Source organism: Mytilus edulis, chromosome 2, assembly GCF_963676685.1.
Source record: "Mytilus edulis chromosome 2, xbMytEdul2.2, whole genome shotgun sequence".
Taxonomy (NCBI): Eukaryota; Metazoa; Mollusca; class Bivalvia; order Mytilida; family Mytilidae; genus Mytilus; species Mytilus edulis.
In genome coordinates this window covers 62,202,598-62,230,446 of record NC_092345.1, presented here as the reverse complement: position 1 = coordinate 62,230,446, position 27,849 = coordinate 62,202,598, and the positions used below count along the sequence as shown (strand labels likewise).

Below are 27,849 nucleotides of genomic sequence, written 5' to 3'. Positions count from 1 at the left end.
ATTAAGTCAAATAAGTTAAAATAATCCTGATAAAACAAAATCTTCCATTAATATATAATTACTCAATTTAGAAAAAAAACATGTATATTTATAAAAGGAGTAGGTCCGGTAAGGGCCGATTTCGGCCTCAATTTTCAAGTTCATCTAACGAAAGATTTTAGACACTTTCTAAACACTTAAGTGTCTATTTCAATTGATTCAATTATTTAATGTGGAAGATTTCAACTTAATAAGTCATTTAAAACGCCCTGATTCAAGCTTAAATATGAAAAATCTATCAAATATGCCAAAAATCGTCACTTTTCAGATGGTTTTTGTCAAAAATGAAAGTGGCCGCATCCGTGTTCATCCTCAACCTTTATATATATCATGTATTATCATCAAATACAACTTACATTTCAATATCATGAATGAACACGAATGCGGCCACTTTCATTTCAGACGGAAACCGTCTAAAATTTAACTAAAATGCTACAATTGTGAAGATTTCAGTAATTTAGCATGACTTAATGATGCTAGTACCCGATATATGTGCATTGTGTTGTCAAAAACAGCCCATGTTTATGTAGCAGAAGCATTATACTTTGCGATAAATATCTAAACGATTACATTTTCACAGTTTTCTAAAACTGCTATATTTTGAGGCCAAAAAGGGGTCTTACTGAACCTACTCCTTTAAGTCTGTTAGAATATGGCTAACATAAGTATATATTTAGTGAGAGTGCATTTGTAACTTATAAAGGACTAAAGTTTTAATATCAATGGAAAATGAATGAATTTACATACACTAGGGGGGGGGGAAACCCATTGATATAATATATATTATGAAAACCAAAACTGTTAGTACAAAGATATGGTAATTAGACTTTTAATGTATATTTCAGGAAGTTGAAAATCTTCTTCATCAGTTTGACAACAGAATTACAGGGGAAAATGGTATGTTATCATATTTAGTGCTATTTCTGTTGGAATTTGTAAGGATGTAAATATTTTATGTTTATTTTGGATAATTTATGGATATATCAGGAAATTATTGCTTTTAATAATGAATTTAGTTCTTTTTATTATGAATTTAATTCTTTTTGAAAAGGAAAATTAAAAAAAAAAATCTTTGATTTTTTCATCCCTTTTATGCAGAGAGGAGAAACAGATTTGTTGTTTTACTGATCCAATGATCTTCAATTTTACATATATTAAAACCAATTATTATAAACAAACAATTTTTTATGCCCCACCTACGATAGTAGAGGGGCATTATGTTTTCTGGTCTGTGCGTCCGTTCGTTCGTTCGTCCGTCCGTCTGTTCGTTCGTTCGTTCGTCTGTTCGTTCGTCCGTCTGTCCCGCTTCAGGTTAAAGTTTTTGGTCAAGGTAGTTTTTAAAGGCAGTGCTTTAAGGCCTGACTTTCAAGTCATGGGGTTCATCTTTCCTTACGCAAATCTTTGCTGGGGGTCATTTTGCAAGAAATAGATCCGGAAATGTTTAAATTTCTCCTCTACTTTTTGTGGTATGTATTGGTTTTTGTTCCTTTCATTTACATTGGGAAATAAAGAAACGATTAGTGTGTATTGTTTGTTTTAAAAATCTGTTTATTAATGTGTCTTTTGCATTATAAGCAGTCAATCTGATTACAAACTATCATTATTCGAATTCCGTGTGGAAAGAGGTCCGTTCAATTTCGAGTACTATTTGCGATCTAAAGATATTTTAAAATCATTTCACTCGTTGATATAACATGATATTATAATTAAAAGTCGACTGATCGTGAATTTTATTGCATAATATACAATTTAAAGTATTTCTGTACGTGAAGCCGTATGACGTTATAGTTGTTTCGGTCTCGGTTATGTAAAATATGAAATTATCGTTCCTGAATAGGGTTCCACTAATTAAAGACAAGAAGCGTCAAAAAGTGACAAGAAGCGACAATAAAATTAAAATAGCGATAAGAAGCGACAATATAATTAATTTAGCGAGAAGAAGCGTCAAGAAGACTATATAGCGACTATACATAAATAAAAAAAATGTCATTGCAACAACTTATTCCCCATAGATATTTAAAAAAACATGCATTATTTTTTATTATAGGGGCGGTTATAAAACATTTTCTATATTACTGTACATTGATAGATAAAAATATGTTTTTATTAAGAAGAAAGGGATTAGTTTTTATTAGATATAAAAAAAAAATATATTTTATGCACACGCTAAAAATTGGCCATCAAAACAAAAAAAAATCAATTTCCTTTTAACCCTTTCCTCCATAATGACGCCTTTTGACGCCACCCCCCTTACTCCATAATGACGCCTTTTGACGCCTGTGTAGTACCTCAGTTAAAACACTTTGACTACAAAGTGTCTGCAGTTGACTTAATAAAATTTGTATCCAATATGAAAAGGAATATCATAGGAATATCCGACTTAAATTTATTTAATGAAATAGTTGTTTTTCGCAATGCCTTAATACTTTAAAGCATATGTTCAGCATTTTATTAAAAAAATCCTATGCAAATCAAGTATGCAAAAAAAAAATTTCAATGGAGGAAAGGGTTAAAGAATTTATTGAATCAAAACCATGCAATATCATTTCCTTTCTAACAGTGAAATTCTTCTTTTTCATAGGGACATATTTGATAGGTGTAGCTTCACCCTATCACATCAAATGAGAATAGCCTCGTGAGAGAATTACGATTCGCTTGTCCCTTGTTAGTTATTGTCGCTTCGTCACTAAATTAAACTTCTTGTCGCTGTTTGTCTCTAAAATTCTTCTTGTCTCTTATTAGTGAGACCAGTCTGTTCCGTCCTTAACTTCCGTTTTTGCACTGCAAAACAATCACACAATTAACGATGCCTAGTCCTTGTTGGTGTGTACCTGAGTGTCATTTAAGAGGAGGACTTGCATTTCTAAATGACTTAATAAGAAGGAAAAGTTGGATCAACGCCATGGCTCAAACGTAGATTGTCATGTGCGATGCAATCGTAGAACCCATATCAATCAGCTGTTGTTTGCAAGGCACATTTTACTGAAAACGACTACGTTCAGGAAACTATTCATGGTAAAACTTTATTTTCTTTAAGAAATATATACTGTTATTTATATAATCGCCATGCAAGTAAACCAAAGTCTGTTTGCAACCGCAATTATCGTTTTAGAATAAAAAGGGGGGTGAATTCAAGACGTCATAACTTTTGGGATTACGATTCAATATCATCTGTTTGACATTTTTTGGTTAATACTACAATTGTATGGTTTTTCTACAAGAGATATATTATACTGATAATTATTTTAGCAGTAATTATGTAAATTTCGGTTGTAATGACAATTAAGAATTCATGAGCTATGCCTCGGGCTTTCTTGACAAATATCAATGACAATGTAAACAGGAACAAAACATTGACATGAATGATGCTCTCCACCTATGTTATAGTTATTTAGGTATGTGTGTTGCACAAATCTTTCACAAGTTTCAAAAAAGCTAATGTTATAAAACTTTTTTCAGGGCACATACCCACTTTATAGAGACTTGTCTACTGCCATGCATTCCCATCCTATTTTCATGCACCATTTGTAACCAAGAGACTGAATGGTTTACAAAATTAAAAATCAGGACGGTGTCCCGTTAAATCAAAAGAACTAAACTGGATGAATATTGTAGGAGAAATCTAGAGGAAAGTTTTGATTTGTGAAATTGGTTTTCCTGAACAGATGTACATTCATCCTGCAGGAAAGATTTATAACTGTCCACCACCAACTGACGAGCTAATGTTGAGCTTCACAGATGGAATTACTCAAACACCATAAATGCCTATGTTTTCAGCACAGATTTCACAAATCATGACACAGCTGTGCATTTTTATGCCCCACCTACGATAGTAGGGGGCATTATGTTTTCTGGTCTGTGTGTCCGTTCGTCTGTTCGTCTGTTCGTCCGTCCGTCTGTCCCTCTTCAGGTTAAAGTTTTTGGTCAAGGTAGTTTTTGATGAAGTTGAAGTCCAATCGACTTCAAACTTGGTACACATGTTCCCTATGATATGATCTTTTTAATTTTAATGCCAAATTAGAGTTTTTACCCCAATGTCACGGTCCACTGAACATGGAAAATGATAGTGCGAGTGGGGCATTCGTGTACTGGGGACACATTCTTGTTTATACCTGTTAAGAGTCGAAAACTAAATATTATTTTTATATAAATAAACATATATTGTGTCATTTTAGAACTTATATTTTTCCAAAGGATGCATGAATGAAAGTAGTGAAACTCATTTTGCTTTGATTTATAGATTTGAATTACAATTGTTCATGTTATTGTAATGCATATAAAAATAAGGAGATGTGGCACAATGTAAATATATGATATTCTGTGAGTTTATCAAACTAAAGGGGATAAGAAATGGGTATAAGCAGTTACAGGACTGTACTACTGTACAATCTCCAACAAAGAGAAAAACTCATACTGTAAAGAGAATTTCATTTTTACAAGTAAGTTTTGTTTTTGCATTGAATAATTTTCTTCTATTGTCTTAAAAGCAAATATGGGAAGTGGTTAAAATGCTAATGAGACAGCTTTTATGGCCACCAGATGTCATTGTTACCTTGATTAAACACTCCTTTTTAGCTCACCTGACCTGACTCATCACTTGGTTTCGTCGTCCATAAACTTTTACAAAAAATCTTCCCTGAAACTACTGTGCCAAATTTAACCAAACTTAGCCAAAATCATCATTGCGGTATCTAATTTTAAAAATGTGTGGTTAGATCCGGTCAACCAACCGAGATGGCCACTATGGCCAAAAATAGAACATACTGGTAAAATGTAGATTTTGGCTTATAACTCTGAAACCAAAGCATTTAGAGCAAATCTGACAAGGGTGAAATTGTCTCTTCAGTGAAGATCTATCTGCCCAGGAATTTTCAGACAAATCTGACAACCCGTTGATGGATTGCTGCCCCCAAATTAGTAATTTGAAGGAAATTTTGCAGAGTTTGGTTATTATCTTAAATATTATTATAGATAGAGATAAACTGTAAACAGCAATAATGTTCTGCAAAGTAAGATCTACAAATAAGTCAATATGACCAAAATTTTAAGTTGACCCCTTAAAGAGTTATTGCCCTTTATAGTCAATTTTTAACAATTTTCATAAATTTTTGTATTTTTTGTTAATTTTAAAAAAAATATTTTCAACTGTAAATACTGGGCCATGTTTATTATAGATAGAGATAATTGTAGCACCAAGAATGTTCAGTAAAGAAAGATCTACAAACACATCCCCATCATCAAAAACACAATTTTGTCATTTAATATGTGTCTGTTGTTTAATATGCACATAGACCGTCCAAGGTGAGCGACACAGGCTCTTGAGAGTCTCTAGGTCATTAATACAGGTAGATAACTTTATCATGTTTATACTGAAAAATAATTTTGCTTGGAGGGAGAATTTTAAAAAAGTTCTGTCTTCAAAAGAGTTGACATGTTACTATGTACATTAACCATTATGTTACTTGATGTTCTAGCAATACACACAGAACGGAGACTAGTCAATCTTTGTGAATTATTTTTCATAGGATAGGAGTAATTGAATATGTGTATATAATCAATAATTAAAAATAGTTTTATTTACATTAAAAAGGAAAAGTTCTTATGTCTTAAAAATGCATTTCATGGCGAGGTACAGAAAATATACTGTAAACAGTAGACTATAGATATAGGTGAACTAGGTACAAGAGAACTCTAAATCTTAAATACTACAAACCACCTCTGTTCTATGGAAGATAATGATATAACTGGACTAGAAATACACACAATCTGTAATTAACTGCCTTTACAGCACTTTCGCGCTTTGATTGATGAAGTTGAAGTCCAATCAACTTGAAACTTAGTACACATGTTCCTTATGATATGATCTTTCTAATTTTAAAGCCAAATTAAACTTTTGACCCCAATTTCACGGTCCACTGAACATAGAAAATGAAAGTGCATGTTTCAGGTTAAAGTTTTTGGTCAAGGTAGTTTTTGATGAAGTTGAAGTCCAATCAACTTGAAACTTAGTACAAATGTTCCCTATGATATTATCTTTCTAATTTTAATGCCTAATTATATTTTTTATCCAATTTCACGGTCCATTGAACATGGAAAATGATAGTGGGAGTGGGGCATCCGTGTAGTTTGGACACATTCTTGTTTTTTATTGATTTCAGCATTTTGCCTGATTTTTTTTTTAACATTTTCATATTATTGAATCATTTGTAAAAAGTTTTGTTTAGCATTTTTTATATCAATTGTATGCTAGGAAAGTTCTTTGAATCAAAAGAAATAATTGAGTATCCAAGAGGTAGGATATGCACATAAGATGTATTAGAAATGTGATTTTTTTATTTTACAGATTTCCCTAGCACCATTTTGTCATTTCATGCCAATATATACACAAAGGCAAAGCACTTCAAATAAATTAATTTTCTCAAAGTAGTATTGTAATAACCCTTCAAACTAGACCAATTGACTTATACTAAGCAATTCCAAATTTGCAACCATATATTTTCTGGCAATTAAAATTGAAAGTAATAGTACTATGGACACATCAATTTGCACTGTTTATGCACATATGACTTTTTATAAGATAGCAAGCTTAATTTCTTAAAATTTTGAAGCCATGCCTGAAAATGATAAAATGAATTAGTGTTATGAAAAATTGAGAAATATTATTAATGAATTAAATGTAGTTATTTGTACTGCACTTATTATGCCCCACCTACGATAGTAGAGGGGCATTATGTTTTCTGGTCTGTGCGTCCGTTCGTCCGTCCGTCCGTCCGTCCGTCCGTCTGTTCGTCCGTCTGTCCTGCTCCAGGTTAAAGTTTTTGGTCAAGGTAGTTTTTGATGAAGTTGAAGTCCAATCGACTTCAAACTTAGTACACATGTTCCCTATGATATGATCTTTCTAATTTTAATGCCAAAGTAGAGTTTTTACCCCAATTTCACGGTCCACTGAACATGGAAAATGATAGTGCGAGTGGGGCATTCGTGTACTGAGGACACATTCTTGTTTTCATATCAATGATACAAACGGTCTATAACTTTAAAACAGCTGTTGTACCCTAATTCTGTAATTCAGTTGTGGAAAGGTATGTTGTTAAAAACAAATATTTGTTCGGTAATAATTTTGGCTGTTTTTTTTATATGGTGCCGAATGCCAGTACAGTATTTATATTATTTTGAATTTTGTCTTATGTATTGGCATTAAGGCATAAACTTCTAACATTTAGAACAAAACTAAAAAAAATATAGTATTATATCTCGTATAAAATACAAAGGGATGAGATTGAGTTATATAATCACTTTTTATTCCTCCTACCTGCTTGTTGTGTTGATGGTGAAGCCTCATGAGTGATACTTCTGGCTAATGGTCTAGAGACGTGGGATATGAAGCTTACCACTCATTTAAGTTATATAATCCCTTGTAAATTCCTCATACCTATTTGTTGTGTTTTAGGTGTAGCCTCACGGGTGATACATCTGGCTAATGGTCTAGAGACTTGGGATATGAAGCTTACCTCCCATTTAAATGGAGCCTTGTCAATCAATGATAATGAATGGGGAAGTCTTGTCCAAATGATGGAAGATTGGTTGGTCGGGATAGATGAAGCTGTAGAGTATGTAGGAACCACCCAGAAAGAGGAAGATAGAGAGAAAGGAAGACTTCACACAAGGTATCGAGTGAAGTGATGGCTGTTCAATTCACAATTGCTTTTAAATTAACAAATTTTATGCTTTTCAGAATTTTGTTTTCAGTAATATTGGTTCACATTGCTTTTTAACACATTGTTAATCAATAACTTTGCATTGGAAGTTAATTTTCTGTTAACGTTGGTTCACGTTGCTTGTTAACACATTTAATCAAGATTCTTTGTCACAACTGATCCTATACTGCATTTCCACAAACTAAAAGATTGGCTAACAGCATAAATATGAGAAAAACTCATAAGACACTGCTTTCTTAACACAGAAAAGGAATTTTAACCTTGGTAATATTACTATATCTTAACAATATTACCAATATATTTAATAACTAATAGTATAATTGCTTAAAGCATCGTATTTTCTAATGATTATCACTGATTTATATACTTTATATTATTTGATACACAGTTTTCACTATAATCATTTAATTCTCTCACAATGCTTTGTTTATCACTGTTCTTATGTAAGCAGAGTTTGTAGTCTATGTAAATGTATTTCTTTTTATAAATCTTACAATTTCTTAAAATAGAAAGGGTTTACCCCAGATGATACATGTGTTGCACTGTATACGGTGGTCACATGATTTTATGTTACCAGTGGTTACTTGTTTTCATTCACTTTAATACTAGAACCAGAAGACTGTGAGTATTTAAATTAAAGACAGATGTAATAAAATGATTGAGAATTAGTTGTGTTAAAAACATCTATATAGACCGTACCTATGTTTGCTATAACAGAAATATTAATGGAATGGATACTCAAAACTATTAAAATCATTTTATAAAAGTGATGCATTAATGTCCTTTTTGAACACTTAATGTAATAGAAATGGTGATTAAGTATCAATACATGCTATGAATATAAAAAGATCATATAATATTGTCAGGATAGATTTTTAAGAATTGGAAAAAATAAATTTTAAAAACTTTAAAAAAAGAAATACCGGTTACTTCATTTAAAAAAAAAAAAATTTCATGATATATATTTATTTCTAGAATATATTGGATATGTATGTCTACAAAATATTTACAGCCTCACTTTCACTTAAATCTTGTGTGCAGTCTCTGGTTTTATCCAAGCAAAATAGAAAAAAATAAATGTCCAAGTGTTGTACAAAATATCTCAATTGATGTCTTGATATTCTAACATCAAATTTTTGATAACAAATACTATATAATTAAGGAAACAATCTTCAAAGAAAAATCAATCCTCTATATTATAAATATTGAAATAAAAAAATAATATGATAATTCATTCAGAAAGAAATTTTCTTTGTTGGTCCTTTTTATGCCCCACCTACGATAGTAGAGGGGCATTATGTTTTCTGGTCTGTGCGTCCGTTCGTCCGTCCGTCTGTTCGTTCGTTCGTTCGTTCGTCCGTCTGTCCCGCTTCAGGTTAAAGTTTTTGGTCAAGGTAGTTTTTGATGAAGTTGAAGTCCAATCAACTTGAAACTTAGTACACATGTTCCTTATGATATGATCTTTCTAATTTAAATGCCAAATTAGAGTTTTGACCCCAATTTTACGGTTCACTGAACATAGAAAATGATAGTGCAAATTTCAGGTTAAAGTTTTTGGCTTCAGGTTAAAGTTTTTGGTCAAAGTAGTTTTTGATGAAGTTGAAGTCCAATCAACTTGAAACTTAGTATACATGTGCCCTATGATATGATCTTTCTAATTTAAATGCCAAATTAGAGTTTTGACCCCAATTTTACGGTTCACTGAACATAGAAAATGATAGTGCAAATTTCAGGTTAAAGTTTTTGGCTTCAGGTTAAAGTTTTTGGTCAAGGTAGTTTTTGATGAAGTTGAAGTCCAATCAACTTGAAACTTAGTATACATGTGCCCTATGATATGATCTTTCTAATTTAAATGCCAAATTAGAGTTTTGACCCCAATTTTACGGTTCACTGAACATAGAAAATGATAGTGCAAATTTCAGGTTAAAGTTTTTGGCTTCAGGTTAAAGTTTTTGGTCAAGGTAGTTTTTGATGAAGTTGAAGTCCAATCAACTTGAAACTTAGTATACATGTGCCCTATGATATGATCTTTCTAATTTAAATGCCAAATTAGAGTTTTGACCCCAATTTTACGGTTCACTGAACATAGAAAATGATAGTGCAAATTTCAGGTTAAAGTTTTTGGCTTCAGGTTAAAGTTTTTGGTCAAGGTAGTTTTTGATGAAGTTGAAGTCCAATCAACTTGAAACTTAGTATACATGTGCCCTATGATATGATCTTTCTAATTTAAATGCCAAATTAGAGTTTTGACCCCAATTTTACGGTTCACTGAACATAGAAAATGATAGTGCAAATTTCAGGTTAAAGTTTTTGGTCAAGGTAGTTTTTGATGAAGTTGAAGTCCAATCAACTTGAAACTTAGTATACATGTGCCCTATGATATGATCTTTCTAATTTAAATGCCAAATTAGAGTTTTGACCCCAATTTTACGGTTCACTGAATATAGAAAATGATAGTGCAAATTTCAGGTTAAAGTTTTTGGCTTCAGGTTAAAGTTTTTGGTCAAGGTAGTTTTTGATGAAGTTGAAGTCCAATCAACTTGAAACTTAGTATACATGTGCCCTATGATATGATCTTTCTAATTTAAATGCCAAATTAGAGTTTTGACCCCAATATTACGGTTCACTGAACATAGAAAATAATAGTGCAAATTTCAGGTTAAAGTTTTTGGTCAAGTTAGTTTTTGATAAAGTAGAAGTCCAATCAACTTGAAACTTAGTATACATGTTCCCTTTGATAAGATCATTCTAATTTTAATGCCAAATTAGAGAATTTATTCCAATTTCACAGTCCTTTAAACATAGAAAATGATAGTGTGAGTGGGGCATCCGTGTACTGTGGACACATTCTTGTTTTATTATTCAAAATACCAAAAAAAGACCGATGACATTCTTTTTTTTTAAAACTGCTTGGAATAAAGCAGAGTATGCATATAAAGGTTGTATATAACAAGATGTTTGTATTTTAATATTTAGTTTTAAGATATATTTGATTTCTCAGTAGTATGAAATATTATCTAGCTCAGTACTATTATTTTATTTGGTTAATGATCATTCTTTATTCTTTCTCTAATAGTTCTAGCTGTTTGTAATGGTTTTGAATTAAATGATAATGATCGTGCACAATATTTGTTAGTTATTCAGTAAATGTAAAAGATTTCAAGCAAAGTAATTCTTCATATGGTTATACAATTATTTGAATGTATAAACTTTCTATATGTCTTTAAAAAATATATTTCATTATGTTTATATGTTTGAATTTCCTTCAACAGCATTGATATTACACAGACAGTGAAAAAAGTACAGAAGTGGGCGTCATCAGCTACAAACTATATTGACAGTGAGGATGCCTTGCTAGTAGAACAGGTATGCAGAGTTCAATCAAAATCATTTTTTTTTTCAGACAAATTGCATTGTCATTTTAAGGATATTTAATTTTTGGGTACAGTGTAACTTGTTTTGAATTGGACACACTGGGGGACCAGAACAAAAATGATGGATTAAGCAGGGTGTCTGTATACTCAGGTTTTTTATGCAAGAATAGGCATATTTTGGGACCATGAAAATGTGTTGGTAAATGCAGGATGTTGGAATACTCAGGTTTCAGATTAGGCAGGTTAAACTGTATTTCAAAAAGTCTGCTATCAAGCCTATAAAAATTTGTACTTTGTTAATGTTTTAAATTCATGGTTTTCCTATACCCACCAAAAACCATGAAAATTGGTATACTACGAAAAAATAATAAATCTTTGGTAAGTAACTTGTAGTAATTAAAAGGAAATTTATTCTTATTTAATTTGTAGAATTTTATTGCTGATTATTTTCTAAATTTATGCAGGTATCTCAATATCATTCTGAAATGGTTCTATGGATGGTTCAGATGTTATTACGATTAGCTCCCGACCTGGAGGGTAACTCTAAGGAAGCAGCAGAGATGGCACTCATTGCTAGTTTACCACTTAATGAACTACATTCCAATATAAAAGTTTTGATAGAGCAGTTAGAAGATTTCTCCAGATATGTTGCAGTGTAAGATTTTTTTTGCTGTGGTCTGGCATATATGTGTGATTATTTCTTCTTGTTCTGACCTTTTTTGTAACAATCATGCTTGTTCATTCTTATAAAAAATACTAACCTTTTTTCACTTAATTTAAAGTTTAATGGTTGAATATCTCATAATTTGATTTCAAAAAATGTCAGACAAGAATTTGTATGTAGATATATATCTTGCTACTTCTGTCTAGTGTTCTGTAGCTTGCTCTGTTTAATTAGCAAAGATTATAACATATATAAATACAGACAATTTCTATTTTTACTTTTAGAAGATTTTTTTTTTGCTTGAAATTATACATACTTGTTTTGGGGATATCTTTTGCTTTTAGCTTGTGCACATCTAACTATTTACTGTACTAAAGCCACTCATTTCATGTGAAGTCATTTTAATATCACTGCAATCTCTGACATCAAAATGTAAACATGAATATTTTTGTAAAATTGTTATTTATTCACTTTATTACGTTTTTATACGACCGCAAAATTTGAAAAATTTTTCGTCGTATATTGCTATCACGTTGGCGTCGTCGTCTGCGTCGTCGTCGTCGTCGTCCGAATACTTTTAGTTTTCGCACTCTAACTTTAGTAAAAGTGAATAGAAATCTATGAAATTTTAACACAAAATTTATGACCACAAAAGGAAGGTTGGAATTGATTTTGGGAGTTTTAGTCCCAACATTTTAGGAATTAGGGGCCAAAAAGGGCCCAAATAAGCATTTTCTTGGTTTTCGCACTATAACTTTAGTTTAAGTAAATAGAAATCTATGAAATTTTGACGTAAGGTTTATGACCACAAAAGAAAGGTTGGGATTGATTTTGGGAGTTTTGGTTCCAACAGTTTAGGAATTAGGGGCCAAAAAAGGGCCCAAATAAGCATTATTCTTGGTTTTCGCACAATAACTTTAGTTTAAGTAAATAGAAATCAGTGAAATTTAAACACAATGTTTATGACCACAAAAGGAAGGTTGGTATTGATTTTGGGAGTTTAGGTCCCAACAGTTTAGGAATTAGGGGCAAAAAAGGGACCCAAATAAGCATTTTTCTTGGTTTTCGCACCATAACTTTAGTATAAGTAAATAGAAATCTATGAAATTTAAACACAAGGTTTATGACCATAAAAGGAAGGTTGGTATTGATTTTGGGAGTTTTGGTCCCAACACTTTAGGAATAAAGGGCCCAAAGGGTCCAGATTTAAACTTTGTTTGATTTTATCAAAAATTGAATAATTGGGGTTCTTTGATATGCCGAATCTAACTGTGTATGTAGATTCTTAATTTTTGGTCCCGTTTTCAAATTGGTCTACATTAAGGTCCAAAGGGTCCAAAATTAAACTTAGTTTGATTTTAACAAAAATTGAATCCTTGGGGTTCTTTGATATGCTGAATCTAAAAATGTACTTAGATTTTTTATTATTGGCCCAGTTTTCAAGTTGGTCCAAATCAGGGTCCAAAATTAAACTTTGTTTGATTTCATCAAAAATTGAATAATTGGGGTTCTTTGATATGCCGAATCTAACTGTGTATGTAGATTCTTAATTTTTGGTCCTGTTTTCAAATTGGTCTACATTAAGGTCCAAAGGGTCCAAAATTAAACTTAGTTTGATTTTAACAAAAATTGAATCCTTGGGGTTCTTTGATATGCTGAATCTAAAAATGTACTTAGATTTTTTATTATTGGCCCAGTTTTCAAGTTGGTCCAAATCAGGGTCCAAAATTAAACTTTGTTTGATTTCATCAAAAATTGAATAATTGGGGTTCTTTGATATACCAAATCTAACTGTGTATCTTGATTCTTAATTTTTGGTCCCGTTTTAAAATTGGTTTACATTAACGTCCAAAGGGTCCAAAATTAAACTAAGTTTGATTTTAACAAAAATTGAATTCTTGGGCCTCTTTGATATGCTGAATCTAAACATGTACTTAGATTTTTGATTATGGGCCCAGTTTTCAAGTTGGTCCAAATCAGGATCCAAAATTATTATATTAAGTATTGTGCAATAGCAAGAAATTTTCAATTGCACAGTATTCAGCAATAGCAAGAAATCTTCAATTGCACAGTATTGTGCAATAGCAAGAAATCTTCAATTGCACAGTATTGTGCAATAGCAAATATTTTCAATTGCACAGTATTCCACAATAGCAAGAAATATCTAATTGCACAATATTGTGCAATAGCAAGAAATTCCAATTGGATTTCAATTGGAGTTATCTTTCTTTGTCCAGAATAGTAGTTGAATCAACTTAAATCATTGTTTTATACAATATACAATGTATATTCACTTTTACTACCAACTGATAGATTAAAACAATCTTTACCATTCAGTGATAACAAGCACTTTTTTTACATTTTAATATTTTATGATGTATTTAAATGAGTAGTTATTGTTGCAAACTTCATTAGAAATTTGAATTGAGATCAGTTTTGAAATAAGGGAAAGGGGGATGTGAAAAAAAAATTGGAGGGTCAATTTTTTTCATTTCAGATTTCATAAATAAAAAGAAAATTTCTTCAAACATTTTTTTGAGAGGATTAATATTCAACAGCAAAGTGAATTGCTCAAAGGCAAACATTTTTTTTAAGTTCATTAGACCACATTCATTCTGTGTCAGAAACCTATGCTGTGTCAACTATTTAATCACAATCCAAATTTAGAGCTGAATCCAGCTTGAATGTTGTGTCCATACTTGCCCCAACCGTTCAGGGTTCAACCTCTGCGGTCGTATAAAGCTGCGCCCTGCGGAGCATCTGGTTACATATCTGATGGATTATACATGTCTGATTATGAAGAGTAAAAGTCAACAAAAAATAACTGTCATGTAATAATATTCATGTTTACTGTATATGTTTCATTCTTGCACCAAATGTGCCCCTCAAAACTTGAGAAAGAAATAATATTAATAATAACAACTGTTGCATGTACATATCCATTCAAGAGATTTTCTGCCTAATATATATTTCAAATTAGAACAATTATTTCTCAAGTGTAGGGGCACAGTTTTACTAACCTTGTCTTGTGCACCATTTGTAGATTAGTAGGACGCACTTTGTTTGAAATTGATAAAGTAGACTTATTATATGCTATGGCTAAAGAGTATGCTGACGAGTATGCTGAAGAGTAAGTGTTTTGTTTAGAAAGGTAAATATGAAGTCATTTTTTTTACAATTTACCTACTGACTTTCTGCATATAATTTATTCTCTATTTGTTTCATATCACAATCATCAAAATTATGATGAACCTTATCACACATACTATTTTAAGACAAGACATGATTGGATAGAAATATCTCATGTCCCACTATTGTATGGAAAGCACATATTTTACTCAATATTTAGTCCAAATTTAAATTTTGCTTTTCATGATTTTTGTCGAGCCTGCAACTTTTGTTGCAGAAAGCTCGACATAGGGATAGTGATCCGGCGGTGGCGGCGGTGTTAGCTCACTTCTTAAAAGCTATATATTTTAGAAGGTGGAAGACCTGGATGCTTCATATTTTGTATATAGATGCCTCATGTTACGAAGTTTCCGTCAGTCACATGTCCATTGTCCTTGACCTCATTTTCATGGTTCAGTGACCACTTGAAAAAAAAGTTCAGATTTTTTGTAATGTTAAATTCTCTCTTACTGTAAGTAATAGGATAACTATATTTAGTATGTGCGTACCTTGCAAGGTCCTCATGCCCGTCAGACAGTTTTCAGTTGACCTCAACCTCATTTCATGGATCAGTGAACAAGGTTAAGTTTTGGTGGTCAAGTCCATATCTCAGATACTATAAGCAATAGGTCTAGTATATTTGGTGTATGGAAGGACTGTAAGGTGTACATGTCCAACTGGCAGGTGTCATCTGACCTTGACCTCATTTTCATGGTTCAGTGGTTATAGTTAAGTTTTTGTGTTTTGGTCTGTTTTTCTCATACTTTATGCAATAGGTTTACTATATTTGTTGTATGGAATGATTGTAAGGTGTACATGTCTAGCGGGCAGATGTCATCTGACCTTGACCTCATTTTCATGGTTCAGTGGTTATAGTTAAGTTTTTGTGTTTTGGTCTGTTTTTCTCATACTTTATGCAATAGGTTTACTATATTTGTTGTATGGAATGATTGTAAGGTGTACATGTCTAGCGGGCAGATGTCATCTGACCTTGACCTCATTTTCATGGTTCAGTGGTTATAGTTAAGTTTTTGTGTTTTGGTCTGTTTTTCTCATACTTTATGCAATAGGTTTACTATATTTGTTGTATGGAATGATTGTAAGGTGTACATGTCTAGCGGGCAGATGTCATCTGACCTTGACCTCATTTTCATGGTTCAGTGGTTATAGTTAAGTTTTTGTGTTTTGGTCTGTTTTTCTCATACTTTATGCAATAGGTGTACTATATTTGTTGTATGGAATGATTGTAAGGTGTACATGTCTAGCGGGCAGATGTCATCTGACCTTGACCTCATTTTCATGGTTCAGTGGTTATAGTTAAGTTTTTGTGTTTTGGTCTGTTTTTCTCATACTTTATGCAATAGGTTTACTATATTTGTTGTATGGAATGATTGTAAAGTGTACATGTCTAACGGGCAGATGTCATCTGACCTTGACCTCATTTTCATGGTTCAGTGGTCAAAGTTAAGTTTTTGAGTTTTGGTCTTTTTATCTAATACTATATGTCATAGGTCAACTATATTTGGTGTAGGGAAATATTTAATGATCTATATGTCAGTCGTGCAGGTTTTATTTGACCTTGACCTGGTTTTCAAGGTTCATTGCTCAGTGTTAAGTTTTTGTGTTTTGGTATATTTTCTTAAACTATAAGCAATAGGTCAACTATATTTGTTGTATGGAAGCATTGTTAGCTGTACATGTCTGCCTGGCATATGGTTCAACTGACCTTGACCTCATTTTCATGGTTCATGTTAAGTTTATGTGACAGTCGTAATAAAGCTTTATATTTAGGAGTATCAACATAATATCAATGATTAGTAAAGAAGGTGAGACATTTCAGTGTCTGCACTCTTGTTATTTACAAAAATAACTTGACTAAGGTCAATATTCGAAAAAATATGAAAAAAAATTACATGATAGGTGTTCACATGGCAACATACCATGAAAAATTTAGTTTATCTTGTAAAATCCTTGATTTTCTCTGTTTTGAATATTTGTTGCATTAGAAAAGCATGAGACACCAAACTTACAACTTTACAATGGATGACAATACGCAACTAGCTCAAAAAATGTTTCTTTAATATTTTTTATGCCCCACCTACGATAGTAGAGGGGCATTATGTTTTCTGGTCTGTGTGTCCGTTTGTCTGTCCGTTCGTCCATTTGTTCGTTCGTTTGTCTGTCCAGCTTCAGGTTAAAGTTTTTGGTCCAGGTAGTTTTTGATGAAGTTAAAGTCCAATCAACCTGAAACTTAGTATATATGTTCCTTATGATATGATCTTTCTAATTTTAATGCCAAATTAGAGTTCTGAACCCAATTTCACGGTCCACTAAACATAGAAAATGATAGTGGGAGTGGGGCATCCGTGTTCTGGTGACACATTCCTGTTTTATTTTGCTTCTGTCAATATTCCAAAAAGAAAATATTTATGTTTAAATTTTTGTTTTGATATTGACCCATATGACAGTAAAACATTTGATCATCCTGATTTATGTACTGTGCATTTGTGTTTGGGGCATAACTGTTCTTTACATAGGTTAACCAAATTAAGTCTAACTAAGTTTGCTGATTCATTTTGGGAAGGTTATTTGTCAGTAAGATAAGGTCAATGTGGTATGGGGTGTTAGTTCCGCTATGGGAGGGTTCTGGTTTTAATTTATTTTAGGTACTTTATAATTTACTACATTTAAGTTATCTTTCAGTGTAAGCTTTTTTGTGTTTTATCCTATCTGAGTATCTCAGTTGTTAACTTAAGACTTAACTTAATTATCTTTATTGACAAAAGTTACTTTATTATTTTTATTGACAAAAGTTACTTTATTATCTTTATTGACAAAAGTTACTTCATTTTTAGCTCACCTGGCCCAAAAATCTTCTCCTCTGAAACTACTGGGCCAAATTAAACCAAACTTGGCCACAATCATCATTGGGGTATCTAGTTTAAAAATTGTGTCCGGTGACCCGGCCAACCAACCAAGATGGCCGCCATGGCTAAAAATAGAACATAGGGGTAAAATGCAGTTTTTGGCTTATAACTCAAAAACCAAAGCATTTAGAGCAAATCTGACATAGGTAAAATTGTTTATCAGGTCAAGATCTATCTGCCCTGAAATTTTCAGATGAATCGGACAACCCGTTGTTGGGTTGTTGCCCCTAAAATGGTAATTTTAAGGAAATTTTACTGTTTTTGGTTATTATCTTGAATATTATTATAGATAGAGATAAACTGTAAACAGCAATAATGTTCAGCAAAGTAAGATTTACAAATAAGTCAACATGACCGAAATGGTCAGTTGACCCCTTTAGGAGTTATTGCCCTTTATAGTCAATTTTTAACCATTTTTCGTAAATCTTAGTAATCTTTTACAAAAATCTTCTCCTCTGAAACTACTGGGCCAAATTAATCCAAACTTGGCCACAATCATCTTTGGGGTATCTAGTTTAAAAAATGTGTCCGATGACCCAGCCATCCAACCAAGATGGCTGCCATGGCTAAAAATAGAACATAGGGGTAAAATGCAGTTTTTGTCGAGCCTGCAACTTTTGTTGCAGAAAGCTCGACATAGGGATAGTGATCCGGCGGCGGCGGCGGTGTTAGCTAACTTCTTAAAAGCTTTATATTTTAGAAGATGGAAGACCTGGATGCTTCATACTTTGTATATAGATGCCTCATGTTACAAAGTTTCCGTCAGTCACATGTCCAATGTCCTTGACCTCATTTTCATGGTTCAGTGACCACTTGAAAAAAAAGTTCAAATTTTTTGTAATGTTGAATTCTCTTTTATTATAAGTAATAGGATAACTATATTTCATATGTGCGTACCTTGCAAGGTCCTCATGTCTGTCAGACAGTTTTCACTTGACCTCGACCTCATTTCATGGATCAGTGAACAAGGTTAAGTTTTGGTGGTCAAGTCCATATCTCAGATACTATAAGCAATAGGGCTAGTATATTCGGTGTATGGAAGGACTGTAAGGTGTACATGTCCAACTGGCAGGTGTCATCTGACCTTGACCTCATTTTCATGGTTCAGTGGTTATAGTTAAATTTTTGTGTTTTGGTCTGTTTTTCTCATACTATATGCAATAGGTCTACTATATTTGTTGTATGGAATGATTGTAAGGTGTACATGTCTAGCGGGCAGATGTCATGTGACCTTCACCTCATTTTCATGGTTCAGTGGTCAATGTTAAGTTTTTGAGTTTTTGTTTTTTTATCTAATACTATATACTATAGGTCAACTATATTTGGTGATATTTTATGATCTTTATGTCAGTCGCGCAGGTTTTATTTGACCGTGACCTCATTTTCACGGTTCATTGCACTGTGTTAAGTTTTTGTGTTTTGGTCTATTTTTCTTAAACTATAAGAAATAGGTCAACTATATATGTTGTATAGAAGCATTGTTAGCTGTACATGTCTGCCTGGTATGGTTCATCTGACCTTGACCTCATTTTCAAGGTTCATTGGTCTTTGTTTAGTTATCTTGGTTAATGTTAAGTTTATGTGACAGTTGTTATAAAGCTTAACTTTATACTTAAGACTATCAACATAATATAGAAGGCGAGACATTTCAGCGTGTGCACTCTTGTTGGCTTATAACTCAAAAACCAAAGCATTTAGAGCAAATCTGACAATGGGTAAAATTGTTAATCAGGTCAAAATCTATCTGCCCTAAAATTTTCAGATGAATCGGACGACCCGTTGTTGGGTTGCTGCCTCTAAATTGGTAATTTTAAGGAAATTTTACTGTTTTGGGTTATTATCTTGAATATTATTATAGATATAGATAAACTTTGAACAGCAATAATGTAAGCAAAGTAAGATTTACAAATAAGTCAACATGACTGAAATGGTCAATTGACCCCCTAACGAGTTATTGTCCTTTATAGTCAATTTTTAACAATTTTTATAAAATTTGTAAATTTTTACTAACATTTTCCACTGAAACTACTGGGCCAAGTTCATTATAGATAGAGATAACTGTAAGCAGCAAGAATGTTCAGTAAAGTAAGACGTACAAACACATCACCATCACCAAAACACAATTTGTCATGAATCCATCTGCTTCCTTTGTTTAATATTCACATAGACCAAGGTGAGCGACACAGGCTCTTTAGAGCCTCTAGTTTTTATTGACAAAAAGATAACTCTGTAAATTTTGAATGTCCATATAAAACATGTAATTATATTTGATTTTTTGAATTTGACTGTTTTGTCTTAAACTCACCTTTTTTAATTGTGAAAAATTAATTCATGCTCAAATCAATTGATTTCAAGTCATTTGTAAAATGGGAGATAACTTTGATTTTATCAGGTGCTGTACAGGAATTGTTATGGAAAATACAGAACAAAGAAGGAATAACAATGAGGATAACCCTGAACATGAACTGAAAGATATGAATGGACTTAGGGTAAGATAATCTTGAACATGAACTGAAAGATATGAATGGACTAAGGGTAAGATAATCCTGAACATGAACTCAAAAATAATCCTGAACATGAATGGACTAATTATAGATTAGATAATACTTGGTCATGTTTTATGAATATTCAAAACCTGAGGTGTAGTACTTCTCTAGCTCAACTGCTTATTGCTGGATAAATATCTACAACATTAATTTTGTTAAGCAACCCAATCACTCACATAAAGAATTTTCTTGATATTTCATGTTCTTTTATAGTTTTTCTCTAGCTGTTAAACTGAAAATTTCTGAGTACTTCCAAGAAACAACTTCATATTCTTTTACAGAGATGAACCTCATTTAGTCAAACTTTACAGCTTCTCTTATAGTTATTACATTTATACTAGGGAGAGTTACAATTACACCACAAAAAAGTTTGTCTTTATTAGATAGATATAAAACTTTGTTGTTACAAATGTATAAATTATTACTAACTATAAGAACAAGAGCTTAATTTAATTAAATGATAATTCTTATTTTAGCGTGAGTGTAAAGATTGGATAAATACAGCCAAGATTTTGACGAGTCAGCTTTTAGAGGAACCACTTGATACTTTGTTCCCTCGCCCAGTATCTCTGGATGACAATGTGCCAGAAAAGCGCAAGGATTCACAAGATGATTATAAATCCTACCATGATCAAGAAAAAATTAAAACTGAGGTTACTACAAAGGTAGATAACTCCTTTGCAGATCATTTTTGGCTCACCTGGCCCGAGGGGCCAAGTGAGCTTTTCTCATCACTTTGTGTCCGGTGTCGTCCGGCTTCTTTAACTTTTACAAAAATCTTCTCCTCTGAAACTACTGGGCCAAATTAAACCAAACTTGGCCACAATCATCATTAGGGTATCGGGTTTAAAAAGTGTGTCCGGTGACCCAGCCAACCAACCAAGATGGCCACCATGGCTAAAAATAGAACATGGGTAAAATATAGATTTTGGCTTATAACTCTGAAACCAAAGCATTTAGAGCAAATCTGACATGGGGTTAAAATTGTTTATCAAGTCAAGATCTATCTGCCCTGAAATTTTCAGATGAATCGGACAACCTGTTGTTGGGTTGCTAACCCTTTATTGGTAATTTTTTTTGGTTATTATCTTGAATATTATTATAGATAGGTTTAAACTGTAAGCAGCAATAATGTTCAGCAAAGAAAGTTCACAAATAAGTCGACATGACCAAAATTGTCAGTTGATCCCTTAAGAAGTTATTGCCCTTTATAGTCAATTTTAACAATTTTTCTATAATTTTAGTGATCTTTTAAAAAAATCTTCTCCTCTGAAACTACTGGGCCAAATTTAACTTAACTTGGCAACAATCATCATTGGGGTATCTAGTTAAAAAAACAAAGATGGCCACCATGGCTAAAAATAGAACATAGGGGTTAAATGTAGATTTTGGCTTAAGTATCTGAAACCAAAGAATTTAGACCAAATCTGACATGGGGTGAATTGTTTATCAGGTCAAGATCTATCTGCCCTGAAATTTTCAGATAAATCAGACAACCCATTGTTGGGTTGCTACCCCCGAATTAGTAATTTTAAGAAAATTTTGCCAATTTTGGTTATTATCTTGCATATTATTATAAGGAGTTATTGTCCTTTATAGTCAATTTTTAACAATTTTCATATTTTTTTGTAAATTTTTGTGAATTTTTACAAAATATTTTCCACTGTATTTACTGTGCCAAGTTCACTATACATAGAGATAATTGTAGCAACAAGAATGTTCAGTAAAATAAGATCTACAAACACATCACTATCATCAAAACACAATTTTTTCATGAATTTATCTGTGTCCATTGTTTAATATGCACATAGACCAAGGTGAGTGACACAGGCTCTTGAGAGCCTCTAGTTTATATTGTGATGTTTATTTTAATGAAAGTAAATGCATAAATTTATGGTTATATAAACTTATCAAAACTTCATGCACAGCCTATGGAATCTGATAAAGTGAGTTTTTCCATATTAATTTTGAAAACATAAGGAATGATTTTTAAAAATGCATTATAAAGTACTTTGATAATCCATTAGCTATGTGTGTTTATTTTCAGCCTAGAGAAACTGTCAGTCCAACAGATACAGAAGAGAAAAAGGTATGTAAAATGTGTCCACTTAAGAAGTACATTAATAGATTTAGTGATTGAAACTTTATTGCAAGTGTGTTGATGTAAATACTGACTGTTAATGCTGTATAAATAAACAACATTATATCTCAAAATTGAAAAATTAAATATTGACCTCTGGCTTGAGGACAAAGTTGATAACCTATGTACAAGTAAACAAAAATTTCTGTTATATTAAAGGTTTGTATAGCATATCATCTTATAATCTGAAGCAAAAGATTCATGCTTTAATTTTTGGTCTTCATTAGTACATTAATTACTTAAAATATTGATATTATATCAAATCTAAAAAAATGTGAAATTAAGGGATTTTATTATGTATTTTCTTTTATCTTTTATCTTACAAGGAACCAGTACAACCTTCTGCTCCTCCACCTGAACCTGTCCAACAACAACAACAACAACAAGCACCACCAGAAAAGATAGAAGACATGATGGAGGTCATAGGTCGTGATGACAATACACATAAACAGACATTGGAACATAGTACAGATGCTGTATGTATACGTCATATAACAATTTATATCTACATTTAAGGATGTACTTAGGTGAAGTTTTGGAATTTGTGTCAAATGTTTGGACCTTGTTTTTTTCCCCATACAATACAATGTAAAATATTTTGCCAAATAACACCCATTTATCTTTTCATATAAGACTCAATAGCTCTTAACAGGTCATTTGCCAAAATTTAAGCAGATTTTTAATTTTTTTTTTTTGATTTAAGACCATAATTATACCAATGAAAATATAAGGTAAAATTCGAGTCAGCTTTTTCCTGCCATATTTTTTAAATCAAATATCTCAAAAAGAAGCCCCATGATCTATCAATATTTTTAACTTATTTTGTTCCTTAACTAATACTCTTCAGACAAGTATCAATTTTAAATTCTTGATTTTTTGAATTTCACGAACCCTCACCTAAGTACATCCTTAAGGAGACAAGGCTAAAATAACTTTGAATTATATTACAATTACATGCATCATAATCTAGGTAAAAAATTGTATCACAATTACAGAATTAATTTGTCTGTGAAGAAATTCATACTGAAGATGTTATGGAAGAGGTTAATAGTAAACATCTTGAATATTTTATTTCCAACACTGACTAATGAAATTTAACTAAACATAAAGCAATGGAATTGTTATAGAACAACCTTCGTTAGAACAATAGCAAATGAGTGAGTAGGTCATCACCATTACACACGTTATTCTTCACACTAACACAGTGAAGATTGAATGGCCAATATCAATACATTTCTGAAGTTAATTAAAACTGGCACAGTAAACAATGTTACATTTGTTGTTAAGTATTATTTTAGATCTGATATTTTGGTAATTTTACCAGAAAGTAGTATTTCAATTTGAATTTCTTGAAATGTGTCGATACTCTGTTTTACAAATATATATTGTGAGTAAAACTATTGAAAGGTTCTGATGGAAACTCTTCTTTATAAATGACAGATACTGTGGATTCATTTATTTTCGTGGGTACCAATTTTCGTGGATAAAGGTAAACTTGTAAGTTCGTGGATATTTAATTTCGTTGTTTTGCTGAGGTCTGCATACAAGCCTATAGAAAATTTGTCATTTGTTGGAACATTTAATTTTGTGGTACAACTGTACCCACGAAATATAAAAAAATTGGTATCCAACAAATATTAATGAATCCACAGTTTACTATAAATTCAAAAATTATTGCTATGGTTTCATTATTGGAAAAATGCGACAGGGTTACAATCGCAATAAATCAAACTTGCATTATGAAATTTTGTATATGAATTAAACAGGATTTTTCCTAATAACATAAAAGTTATAATCGCATTTTAGTCTAAAATCACAAAATTGCAATAATAAATGCATGTAATAATGTCTGAATTTACAATATTCTCTAATTACTATTGATATTTGTCTTTACAGCCACCTCCCCAATCAACAGCTGCAGTGCTTGAGAGAATTCCTGGTGCCCCTGATCCACAGAAATCTTTTGAGGCTTTGTCTGCTGTCGACTCACTACAGAGCCAATTGATGTAATTATTAGATCATTAGAATATTGTTAAAGTACTTGTATACAATTTACCAAAGAAAAAAGTTAAGATAATATCCACATTACTATCATGAAATGCCATCAAGGTTGAAATAAAAGAGGAAACTGTAATAATATTAGGAGTTAATTGTAAAAAAAAACACCATTTTTTAGATTCCTCAAAATCATGTTGACACATGAAATAGTCGAGTTATCGTACATTGATTTTTTTTCTCTGTTTGTTCTGTTGACAAAATCAGTATGTCCATGTGACATGATAATATTTGAACTGAATCCATATACTTGTTTGCTGTTTTGTCATTCTAAAATGATGAGCTATTCTTCAACTTCACTTATATCTATTAATCTTCACAATTTGACTAGAAATGTAAAATTATAACAAAAATGAGAAAAAGCATTCCATGAAAAATTAAGACTATTAAAAGGTAGAGATAAATGCATGATATTTTACTATACTTTTTACAGAGCCACAGAACAAAGGGCTCAAGAATCAGAAGAAAGATCAGCCAACTTGGAAGTTGAATTAGCAGCTAGTCAGGAGAAGTTGCGTGAGTTAGAAAAACGTCTGGCTAAAATAGAACAGGGTGAAGCTGTACCAACAGAGGAGAGTGCTGTAAGTACTCCACAGAAGGTAGAATCTGTGTCTCCACCTAAAACACCTAGTAAGGAGAAATCTGATGCTAAGGAGGACAAAAAGAGGCCGGAGTCAACAGCATCTAAATCTAGTTCCAAGTCAAGTAAATCTAGGAAGAAGTAATTTATGAATGAAAAACAAACTGTATGTCACATTTTAAAAGTTACATAGTTTTATTTGGCACACAATAAATTTATGGATTTTAAACCTTATACACTGGAATGAAATTTTCAAGTTAATTCTTGACATTGAGGTATTTGTTAGGTATGAGAAAATAATATATGTAGGTATCTTAGGGTGAAAATTTGTACAAATATCCTGGTATCTGTAGCATTTATTGTGGATATTCAAGTCATATTTCAAAATGTATTGATTAACAAAGTATGATAGTTTTAAAAACAAATTGTCTGTTTTATCATACTATTTTTTACAATTTCATTGTGATTTTTAATAAACCTTATTCCGTCCAAGTACTTTTTTTATTATCAGAAATGAAGATGTATTTTTCTTGTTTATTTTTTTTTTTGCAATCTAAATTTTACTGCTGATGGTTGTTACATAAGAAAAGAGCTGAAAGAGTTTGTTAAACTTATATTTGTACAATTATTTTTATTTAAAATTATAAAATGACTGTGATACAAGTTTTACTTATTTTATGATGATTGATTTATGTATTTAATAAATATCTTTTTGACAACATTTTGTTTGACTGATTATTTTTAGCAGAATGAGAAGAATTATTGCCATTTTATACTGTTGGTGTTTATTTTTAACCTGTGTGACCATAGGCAAAAGCAGGTCAAGCAACCACCCAACTTGCTGTCAGTCTGTCTGAAAGAAATTTATGTCTAATTTTTCTTGGCTTCTATGGAAAGGGAATGATTTAATACTTGGTCTGCCGACTGGCAGGTTTCATCTAACCTTTGATTTCAATTTCATGGTTCATTGGACAATGTTAAGTTTTTGTGGTTTGGTCTTTTTCTCATATACTATATATAAGCATTGGGGCCACTATATTTGGTGTATAGAATGATTAAATGTGTATATGAGGTTTCAAATTACCTTGACCTCTTTTTCATTGTTCATTGGTCAGTAATAGGTTTTTGTGGTTGTCAGTACAAGAGTTACTTTAAGCAATAGGTTAATTATATTTTGTGTATGGAATGATTGTAAGGTGCACATGTATGTCTGGGAGGCTTCACATAACCTTGAGCTCATTTTCATGGTTCATTGCTCAATGATTGGTTTTTGTGGTAATGTCAGTATATCAGTTACTATATAAACAAGTCTAATGTATATATATCCCTTTCCTCCATAATGACGCCTTTTGACGCCACCCCCCTTTACTCCATAATGAAGCCTGTATATTACATCAGTTGAAGCGCTTTGACTACAAAATGTCTGCATCAGACTTAAAAAAAATTGTATCCAATATGAAAAGGATATTCATGAGAATTATCTGACTTGAATTTCATTGATGAAATATTGGTTTTCACAATGCATTAACACTTTAAAACTGATGATTTTTTTTAACTGAAAAAAATCCTATACAAATCCAGTATATTAAAAAAAAATCCATGGAGGAATGGGTTAAGGAATGATGGTGTACATGTCTGTCTGGAAAGGTTCATGTTACATTGACCTCATTTTCATGGTTCATTAGTCAATATTGATATTTTGTGGTTTGGTTTGTTTCTCATGTACTATAAGCAATAGGACCAATTAATTTGATTATGGAATGATTGTTAGGTGAACATGTCTGTCTAACATGGTCATATAACTGACTTCATTTTCATGTTTTGTTGAGAACGTTAAGATTATGTGATACTTGTAGTAGAATCTTCATATTACAGACTTCCAGCATAAATTCAATCATAAGCAAAGCAGGCAAGACATTTGAACGTGTGCACTCTTATTGGTATTTATGTGTCAGTAGGTCTTAGTTAGTATATTGATTCTTGCATGTTTACAAGATGGAGACATCCGTGTCCCATGGACATATTATTCTTTTAATTTCATTGTGTATGCCATGAATGTTGAAGAATATGACATTGGCAGTGGCAAAGGCTTGAACTATTTGTTTGAAGCTATATATTTTAGAATCTAGAAGAGCTGGATGATTGATATATTGTGTACAGATGCCTTTTGTCTATTTCTCAGATAAAATAAACAATGTGGCCACTATATTCGGTGTATGGATTGATTGTTAGATGAATATGTTTGGCAGACAAGTTTCATATGACCTTGCACTCATTTTCAAGGTTCACAGGTCAATGTTAAGTATTCATGTTTCTGTCTGTTTATCATATACAAAATAAATAATTCAACTTATTTGGTCATTGACCAATGTTAAGTTTTCATAATCATGTCTGTTTCTTGGATACTCTAAGCAATGAGTTGATAATGATTTGATGGAGTAGCTTTCATCTGACCTGGGCCTCATTTTCATGGTTCATTGCTTAAATGTTAAGTGGTTTGGTCAGTTTGCCAGATTCTATAAGAAATAGATCAGCTTTATTTGGTGTATGGTATGATTGTAAGGTGTTCATGTCTGTCTGGCAGGTTTTTTTTGACCGAGACATTTTTTTCATGGTTCATGAACAATATTAAATTTTT

The 27,849-nt window shown here is 31.9% G+C and overlaps 1 protein-coding gene across 12 annotated transcripts in view; it reads left to right on the top strand.

Annotated features, from left to right (window-relative positions):
- The window catches only part of LOC139512610 (axonemal dynein light chain domain-containing protein 1-like), a 53,856-nt gene extending 27,926 nt beyond the window's left edge, over positions 1-25,930 (top strand). For 4 of the 12 annotated variants that reach the window (XM_071300343.1, XM_071300342.1, XM_071300341.1 and 1 more), the window contains 11 exons: positions 885-936; positions 7,490-7,706; positions 11,030-11,123; positions 11,596-11,786; positions 14,839-14,925; positions 20,283-20,379; positions 20,913-21,101; positions 22,484-22,525; positions 22,903-23,052; positions 24,473-24,582; positions 25,065-25,930. In XM_071300343.1, coding sequence (XP_071156444.1) covers positions 885-936; positions 7,490-7,706; positions 11,030-11,123; positions 11,596-11,786; positions 14,839-14,925; positions 20,283-20,379; positions 20,913-21,101; positions 22,484-22,525; positions 22,903-23,052; positions 24,473-24,582; positions 25,065-25,356 — 1,521 coding nt within the window. In that variant the 3' untranslated portion in view covers positions 25,357-25,930. The remainder of the gene's footprint in view (positions 1-884; positions 937-7,489; positions 7,707-11,029; positions 11,124-11,595; positions 11,787-14,838; positions 14,926-20,282; positions 20,380-20,912; positions 21,102-22,483; positions 22,526-22,902; positions 23,053-24,472; positions 24,583-25,064) is intronic. The other 8 variants (XM_071300349.1, XM_071300348.1, XM_071300347.1 and 5 more) reach the window with 3 other exon arrangements.
- Positions 25,931-27,849: the final 1,919 nt, after the last annotated feature.